Genomic DNA, 9,968 nt, shown 5'->3' with positions numbered 1-9,968 from the left:
AAGCACAGACGGATAGAAAGTACAGTCACACACACACACACACACACACACACACACACACACACACACACACACACACACACACACACACACACACACAGGCATACTTTCTCTCTTTCTCTCTTACAACTATTCAGGCATTCAATATCTCCGTATACACTAAACTACCCGACATATGAAGTCAGGGACCAAACACACAAAACATACGTATATCCCCTTATGCACAAACCCACGTCCACAAACAAAAACATCGCTACACAAACAAAACTATTTTCCCGAAAATACAAGCAAACACAAACAAGGATTCGAACCGACGTAACAAAATCAATATTCCGCCGGTTGTGCCCACAATGCCACCCCCTCCCCCCTCCCCCCTCCCCCCTTAACCCCTTACCTCCGCTTTCCTCCTCCCCCCCAAAAAAAAATCTTGCTAAACCCGAAAGTAAGTTTGTGACTCGGTAATTCTATTAACACTAATCACGCTGCGGGGGGGAATATTTGAAAAAAAAGAGAGATAGAGAGAGAGTGAAAAACTAAACCTCTTACCTCGTTCATGTACAAATTGATATCAGTGTCTGTGAGAGGAAAAAAAAAAAAAGAATAAAGAGACATCCTTCATCTAGGAACTTCATAAAAGATTCCCAGTTATTGGCGTTTTGAGTGTTTTCTATACTGGAAAATGACGTCGAGGCTCGAGTAGTTCCGAACTGAGGACGAGTGAGGTAGCCATTCTGATTTCAAATGCAATCTACATCCCTCCCAGGCTGAAAAGGACTTTATTTCTTCCTCTCTACGACTCTCTGTATATATCTCCTCCTCTTCATCTCGCCATTGACCAAGACAATTCGTCCTCTGGGATTGTGCGAATCAGAATCCGTGAAGACACCCGACTCTTCGAAATGAATCTTCGAAGCCTCGTACTGACCTGCTTCATTCTGCGCTGGGGAATCGGTGCTTCTGCCGCCCGGCATATGCAAGGTAAGTACTATTTTTGTATATATATATATATATATATATATATATATATATATATATATATATATATTTCATCTTCTTTTTATTTCTTTTTCTTCTAATTCTATTATATTTCCTCCTTCCTCCTTTCTTCTTTCTTTTATTTCTTCTCTATTTCTTTCAGTGGAATAATCTCGGAATAATGGGTTTGTTTATTCATGGGTAAACACCGCCGCTGCACCAGTTCTTCGTAACACATTTGCGCGATTTAACTTCTTTATTGTTTCGTTTTCTTTTTTTTCCTTTGGCTATTTCTCGTGAAAAGGCTCATGGTGTGCTGCCGCTTCGAGTCACCATCTGACACCTGCACAATGACACTTTATGGCCCCGAATTCTTTTCTTTAAGTGTTTTATTTATCTATTATTTGTTTTTGTTTTTTACTTGTGAATCGAAGGCTAAGTAAAGTGAAGAAAAAATGTCCCTCGATTTTCATACAGATGAGAATCATTTTCTTTCCACGTCATTGAGAAGGCTTAGAATAAGGTGGAGGAGGAGGAGAAGGAGGAGAAGAAGAGGGAAGAAGGGAGAGGAGGCAGAGGAGGAGGAGGAGGAGGAGGAGGAGGAGGAGGAGGAGGAGGAGGAGGAGGAGGAGGAAGAAGAAGAGGAGGGGGAAGGGGAAGAGGAAGGGGAAGGGGAGAAGAGGGAAGAAGGGAGAGGAGGAGGAGGAGGAGGAGGAGGCAGAGGAGGAGGAGGAGGAGGAGGAGGCAGAGGAGGAGGAGGAGGAGGAGGAGGAGGAAGAAGAAGAGGAGGGGGAAGGGGAAGAGGAAGGGGAAGGGGAGAAGAGGGAAGAAGGGAGAGGAGGAGGAGGAGGAGGCAGAGGAGGAGGAGGAGGAGGAGGAAGAAGAAGAGGAAGGGGAAGGGGAGAAGAGGGAAGAAGGGAGAGGAGGAGGAGGAGAGGAGAAGGAGGAAGGGGAAGGGGAGAAGAAGGAAGAAGGGAGAGGAGGAGGAGGAGGAGGAGAAGGAGGAGGAGTAGTAGGAGGAGGAGGAAGAAAAGGAGGAGGAGGAGGAGGAGGAGAAGGAGAGGGAAGGAGGAGAGGAGGAGAAAGAGGAGGAAAAAGAGGAGCAGAAAGAGGAAGAGGAGGAGGAGGAGAATAATAATAAGAATAAGAATAAGAAGAAAAATAATAATAATAATAAGAAGAAGAAGAGGAAGAAGAAAAAAAGCAAAACAAAAGAAAAAGAAAAAGAAAACGAAGAAGAAGAAAATATAAAGAGAAAAAAAAAAGGAAAAAGGAAAAGAAAAAAAAAGAAAAGAAAAGCAAAAAAAAAAAAAAAAAAAAAAAAAAAAAAAAAAAAAAAAAAAAAAAAAAGGAATATGTACTGTATACACAGGCAAAAAGGTGGAAAAACTTGTTTTCTGCAGCTGGGCATCAGAATCCGACACGGTAAATATTGCACAACATTGCAGATAAAAAGTGGCAAGAATATTGCTTACGTCGAAAACATCCAGAAAGGTTCCGAATGAAAGAGAAAAATAAGACACAAAAGCGAAAATAAAATACTCCTCCTAAAACAAGAGAAAAAGTAAAAATAAAAAGAAAAGAGAAGAAAAATAAGTAAATAAACAACAACAACAAAAAGTAATAAATATGCTAATAAGGAAAATAATATAAATAAAATAGAATAAGACAGAATTTGAAAAAAAATGCTAATAAGGAAGATAAGAAAAAATCAAGAAATATACAACATATAAATAAATAAATAAAGAGATAAGCTAAAGTAGCATTAAAAGTGACGTAATCAGATCAGGAAGACAATGTCAGGGTTTTTCTGTAGTCCGTCTATTCGAGAGATTTCTTACGTGTTAAAGGGTCTTCGTTCGAGATGGATTAAGGTCTTTTAGGGGACCTTAAGGGATTTGTAGGGATTTGTAGGGATTCTAAGGGGTTTCTAGGGATATTAAGAGACTTTAAGGTATTTCTAGGTATTTAAGGGGCTGTTTAGATATTTTAAGGTATTTTAAGGATTGGAAATGAATATTGTTCTTGCTTTTCGTTCAGGAGAACTGAACATACTGAACATAAGTTAATGATAAAGCAAGTGGAGGGTGTTGCTCTGTACAAATAGATATAAATAAAGACAGTATAAATATAAAGATAAGTTTAATAAAGAAAGGGGGGGGGGGGGGGAGTTGCTCTATAAAATTAAGATAAAGATGAAGAAGAAGGAGGGAGGGGGGGGAGCTCTGGATAAGATAAAGATAAAGAAAGGGGAGGTTTGTTCTTGATTAGATAAGGTTTTGTACAAAAAAAAGTTGTTCTAGATAACGTAAAGGTAAAGAATCATACAATATCAATATTCTACATTTTAGGGGAAAAAATATGGATTCACAAAAACAAACAACATTAACAAAAATAAGAAGTGAATTATTCATAAACAGAAAAATAGTTTAGGTGAATATATAATAAGGTGAATAAATAGATAATGCTAATAAGCAGATCGTTTAAAACTAACAATGATGTAAGAAATTAAAGTTTCAGAACAAAGAACCCTCCTCCCTCCCCCCCACAAAAAAACGAAAAAAACAAAACAAAAACGTATTGTGATATACGAAAAAGGAAAAAAAAAAACGAAAGGCAGACTCACTTATCATCAAATTTCCTCACTTTTTAATTGCGTAAGATTTTTCGCACAGCACAATATCTCCTCACCTACACACGTATGCTAATTATCCCAAATCTTACGCAACTTATTTTCAACCTCGTACATGCGTCTCACGGAGGAGTAGGTATCAGCAGAAAATTTTATATCAACTTAAGTCACAATCATTAAGAAATAAAGAGCATTTAAGGAAAAAAAAGAAAAAAAAAAAGAGAGAGAATACAATATATAATGAAAAACCAAAACGTAATAACTTGATTTTCTCCATCCGAACATTAAAACAATAATTTAAAACAAGGAATAAAATGATAAAAGAAAGAGAATAGAATATATAATGAAACGCAAAAACATTATACTTAATAACTAAGTTTTCTCCCTGCGAACGTTTCGTGTCAAGGGTAAGCAAGGGATCGCGGACAAAGTGCATAGATTACAAGAGGCAAACGTTTTATTTTAAGAGCTTTTGCTAATGGAAAGGCATGAACGTTTCTCTGTTTAAGACTTAGCGCTAATGAAGAGAGGGTGAGAGGAGAAGGGGGGGAGGGGGGGGAGGATGAATATTTTAAGAGCCATGCCAATCAACGTAATATTTTATCTGGTTCATTAATTTGAGTTGATTCATTCAGATGATTTGTGCAACTGCTTCGCATTTTGTTTTCTTGTTTTATCAGTCATTTTAGATGTGTTCTCCCTAATTGTATTGTTGTTGTTGTTATTATCATTATTATCATTATCACTATCATCATAATTGTTATTATTATTATTATAATATAATTGTTATTGTTGTTGTTATTATTATTATTATTATTATTATTATTATTATTATTATTATTATTATTATTATTATTATTATTATTTTTGTTGTAGCTATTGTTGTTTTTTTGTTGTTGTTGTTATCATTATAATTATTGTTATCATTTTTATTAGTATTACAAGTTGGACTACAGATATCATTATTTTCATTATTATTGTTGTTGTTGTTGTTGTTGTTGTTGTTATTATTATTATTATCCTTATTATCATTATTATTATTATTATTATTATCATCATTATTATTATTGTTACCATTACCATTATTGTTATCATTTTTATTAACATTATTATCATTAATGTTACATTTTTTGTTAACATTGTTATCATTATTGTTATTATTATTACTATTATCATTATTGTTATTATTGTTATTATTATAATTATTATTATTATTATTATTATTATCATTATTATTATTATTATTATTTTTATTATTATTACTATTATTATTATTGTTGTTGTTGTTATTACTACTGCTACTACTACTATATTTTTTCTTCTTTTTTACTGTTTATTAGAGTCTATATCTTTCACTGATATGAATGTACCGTGACCATTCCACCTACCTAGAAAAGGGTTAATTATGCTAAATGACATGGTTTTAGACGTTGCGCCTTATTCCCTTTCATATTTTTAGAATTAACCCATTCGCCCCGGATTTATATTCTGTCCCCTGTAGCTTTTTGTGAATGCTGTTACATACAGATGGCCCCACATGTGTTCAGCCAGCAAGGAGCCTATCAGTAGCCCTAGTGGCCGATCCTGATTGCCCCATTTCTTGAATCGGCGGGAAAATGTGTTTTTATTTTTAATACAGTTGATGTCGATACTGTTATTATTGTTATTGATGTTATGATTATTAAATTGTTATTAAAATCTGGATAACGTTTAAGACAATGAAATAATGCAAAAGACCCTTTCGAAGAGTCGAGGAAAAGGGTAAACAGGTGAGATACGTAAGGCTAATAACCGACTCCTTGGTGACTAAGCACTTGTAGAGCCATCTATGTGGAAATACAATAAATAAACTCGTATTACATCGGGTATGGCATGTATTCTTGCCATACGTTGCGATTGGTTTAAATACCTGTTAAGGAACTGAATGTGCTTTGTGACTGATAATAGTGATATACGGCCTGTAAGTCAATTACTTATAAATTTTACGTGCATATGAAACATTTAGAAATTGTTGTTACACAAATATCCTAAACCTTAATTGCTTATTGGCAAATCTTTGAGAGTACAGGGTGCTTAGTTTTATTTGATTAGAATTTAACTAGAAGTGAATTTAACACACACACACACACATACACACACACACATGCACACACACACACCCACACACACACACTCACACACACACACACACACACACACACACACACACACACACGCACGCGCGCGCGTGCATTCAGTTTCTATCATCTATCCATCCATCAATCTACCTTTCTCTCTGCCTATCTATCTCTCTATATAAATCCATACAGACTATATGGTGATTTACTCCTTGCCATAGTGTCACAATTCTGCTTCTGGCGGTACATATCCAACCCCATGGTTTACGGTGCGTTCGTAAATAAAGGTTTCAGTTTCTCGTGTATCATTTTAGGAACGAGAGTGTTGTATGTCCGAGAGACAAGGCACGGACATAGTTTTCGCGGTCGACATGGGCTGTTTTTGTTATTGTGTTTTTGTTGTTGGTTTTCCTTTTTTTCTGTAGAATATGACATCATATTTCTACGGAATCTGGGCCGTTTGCATTGTGGATGGGTGTGGTAAACAAGTAACGCTTGCTGATTTATACAGGGTCGGGATAGCACTCATTACAGTGAAGTTTCTCTCTTTGTTTTGGAGGTAAACAGTAGCAGTGTTTTTGAGCAGTTTACTCATTCGTTTTTATTGAAGTATTAAATATCTCTTACGCAGTGCACACGGTAAGTAGGAAACACTATTACGATTAAAGAACTGAGATTGCACTAAATCGCGATAGAGACATATTTTTGTAAAATCTATTACATTTTTGACGCCGAAGGACCAAATCCGAGCAAAAAAGGCTATTTCACCTTAAAGTTAAGATCTCGCATCAACCATCTACTTCATTCCATATTTTCCAACGAGGATGACAGTGACGCTACCAGATAAATTATTACTAAGAAAAAAAAAACAAGCGAAACGTATTTATCCATCGCCTGCTTCACGCCTTCACAAAGCATGAAGCACCCAGACATAGGGTCACGTTCTCTCTATACGGGACATCTATATTCTATTCTCTCTATATGGGACATCTGCCGAAGATTGCTTCATTCAGATCCCTCGCTGCACTTGTATAGGAACATCAATCTCGCTGGAAAAAGCTTCGGAGCATGAAAAATGTTGGAAGATTACGAAATTTTCCTCGAGATTAGCTTAGCCGCGAGATGGCGTGTTTGTGGGTGGGTTTATTGAGGAGCGTGTGCGTGGATTATTCTATACGTTCACGGGTGTGTGTGTGTGTGTGTGTGTGTGTTTGTGTGTGGGTGTGTGTGTGTGTGTGTGTGTGTGTGTGTGTGTGTGTGTGTGTGTGTGTGTGTGTGTGTGTGTGTGTGTGTGTGTGTGTGTGTGTTGAACGTGTTATTTTCAGTTTTTACTCGGAACGATAAATATATAAGTACTTTTTCTTTTTCGATGCTTAAGATGTTGAGTATATGTTAAATTTTACTTGAATTTTACGTATATTGTGAATTTTTACTTGGAATAATAAATGCTTTTTAAGGCGTTTTATATGTCCAAAACATGCGTTAATCGTGTATTTCAGATCTTAATTAGAAGAAAAACAGAAGTATGGACTTTCAAAATGTTCAAAGTGTCTAATAGACATCGTTTAAACAGAAGGAAATTGAACCTATCCTGTTCTTTTGAATTAAAATCTGTACTAATGTTTTCGGTCAATATCTAATTAAATGTGGCTTCCCATTGCCGTAGATTTTTTGCAATACCCTATTAGTTTTCCATTATACGTATAAATTGAAATAAAATGATGGTATATCTATAACTTCGAGTGTCCAAAATACAGAAATGTATATTATTAGATTCTGGATTATATGGATAAAACCGACACTTTGTGCTAAAGTACGAGAGCCATATGCAGTTAAAAAAAATATATTTTATGCCATGCAATACCTATATTGTACGTAGACAATGTATGTGTATATGCGAACTCAAGAATACGTATCGGTCACCTGATAAGTCTGGTTAGAAATGTATCTTGTGAAAATAGCACTGAGTGGGTGGGGAGGAGAAGGAAGGAGATAAAGGAAGGAAGAAGGGGTAGTAGGGGAAAAGAAGGAGGAACAAGGGAATGGAAGGAAGTGGAAGAAGAGAAAGGAGGAGAGAAGATGAAGGGTCTGGTGAAGAAGGTGAAAGAAGGAGAGGGAGAAGAGAGGTCAGGGAAAAGGAGGAGAAGGGAGAGAAAAGACAGGGTTAAGGTAGTAAAGGACGAGAACGGAGGAGGAGAGGAAGGAGAAGAGTAAAAGGAAGAGGGAACAAGAAGAAAAGGAGGCAGAGGAGAAGCATAGTGAGGGAGAGGGAGAAGTAAGGAGGGGTACAAGAGAAGTGGGAGGAAAGAGCAGAGGAGAGAGGGAGGATGGTGAGGCGAGGAAGAATGAGAGGAGGAGGAAAATGAGCGGAAATAAGAATTAGGAGTGAGGAGAAACGCAGGTTCTATGATAATGACAGTGATAAACAAAATAGATGCTACGTGATTTTCAGCTGTAACATTTGCGTGAAATCAGAGTAAAAAATCATTGCAAATCGTAGTTTATTCCCTTGCTCTGTTTTTTTAATTATTATTACTTTGTGATTATCTTTTCCTACAGTGTTTATGTTATATTGAAAGACAAACAAATAAACAAACAAACACGATGGTAAAAGTTTCACATTGATGCTGAGGTTTCTAATGATTATTCGATGTGCATTATTTACAATTGGTTTGGAATAACTACATCTTCAGTCTCCTTTGCCAGAATTTAATTATTGCATTCCTCTGCTCTGTCTTCCCCCTCCAGCCGCTTCCACCGCTTAAAACTCACAGTCATTCGCCAGTTACGGTTATCACAGAGGTTTGCGGGTTTCACACACACACAGAAACGCGTTCATCCACGTACATGCATATACAGACAAACACACACACATACGCACTCATGGACACACATTCACACACATACGCACGCATACACATATGCACACACATTCACACTCATACGCATGAACAAATACAACAACAGCACCAGCAACGACACACCACAACAACAGCAATTACATAACAAAGCAACTTTATAACAAACAAAAATGATAACAACAAGAACAGCAATAACAGTCATAAGAACAACAAGAACAACAGCAATAACAAAATCGTCAGATAAATTAACTGATAAAAGCTCTAGGACCATAAATAAATACTCCTTTTAACCGCACTTCTTCTCCCCGAAGCATCAAAACACACAAGCTTTCTGAAACTCTCATCCCCGTTTCTGTAACAATAAAGTAAATGCTCAAGTAAGCTGTTCAAAGATCATAAAAAAAAAAAAAAAAAAAAATTGCACCAAACTTGGGAGAGACGTGTTTGTTCAGCAACCAAAAGGAAGCAAGTTCACTTAGTTCCAACAACAACGTTTTTTTTTTTCTCTCTCTCGGGAAGAAGGAACATCTTGAAGACATAGCTTAAGGAGGCTGCGTCTGTTCGAGCCTCGTCGGGTTACACCGTTGAGGAGATAACGCTGAGGTGTTATTGAGCGACACCTTAAGGCTTCATTAGGCTTTTCGTGCTTCGAGGCTTAGTATTCTTAGATTATAAAAATGTTCATGTTATGGATACACAGCATTGTTACTTAGATATTTATTTATTTATTTATTTGTTTATTCATTTTTTTTGTTGGGGGGGGGGGTCTGGAGGTGATATTAATACTATCTTTATTTCTTTCTTTATTTTCATGGCATTGTGTGAAATAGGATTAATGGGAGGGAAGCGAAAGTAAATTTTAAAAAGTTAAATTTCTGGAGGTAAGGTAAAAAAAGTGCTGTCGAGCCTGGGACACAATACTCCAAAGGATATAAATAAACAAAAATCCTACGTCTATGTAAGGCCAGATCACTACTAAGTTAACTGCCATAACCAACTTTCCAGCTTCCAAGAATCTAAAGCGGATTTTCTTAGAGGCAAAATAGTCAGCACGATTAAAGGAACAAAAAGCATCCCCACGATACTCACCCCCCGTCCTATTCATCCCAGGACCTTCAAGATGAGAACGGTACCAGACACGACTAAGCCCTGAAGGGAACATTCATCCTGGCCAAAAGGTCGGAGGGGACAACGCCCTTGAGAGAAACACAATGGAATTAATGCCACGCCTAGGAGAGACAGACATTGCATATCCGGTGGATTTGACTCAGTGAGGACGTCGAGGATTGTTGGTTCTATTCTTCTTAATTAAACACAGAGAAATTCGAAATTGAAGGAAACACACCATTTCATTTTAACCCAGAGGTGCTGCGTAACCACACT

At 36.9% G+C, this 9,968-nt stretch overlaps 1 protein-coding gene across 1 annotated transcript in view; it reads left to right on the top strand.

Moving 5' to 3' along the window:
- Positions 1–425: 425 nt before the first annotated feature.
- Positions 426–9,968, top strand: part of LOC125032873 (protein amalgam-like) — a 345,402-nt gene continuing 335,859 nt past the window's right edge. Inside the window, exon 1 of the mRNA XM_047624258.1 lies at positions 426–978. Within this exon, the coding sequence (XP_047480214.1) occupies positions 900–978 (79 nt within the window). The 5' untranslated portion in view covers positions 426–899. The remainder of the gene's footprint in view (positions 979–9,968) is intronic.

The sequence above is a fragment of the Penaeus chinensis genome, chromosome 15, assembly GCF_019202785.1.
Source record: "Penaeus chinensis breed Huanghai No. 1 chromosome 15, ASM1920278v2, whole genome shotgun sequence".
In the NCBI taxonomy this organism is placed as follows: Eukaryota; Metazoa; Arthropoda; class Malacostraca; order Decapoda; family Penaeidae; genus Penaeus; species Penaeus chinensis.
The sequence above is the reverse complement of the archived record's forward strand: the minus strand, read 5'-3'. Positions and strand labels throughout refer to the sequence as shown.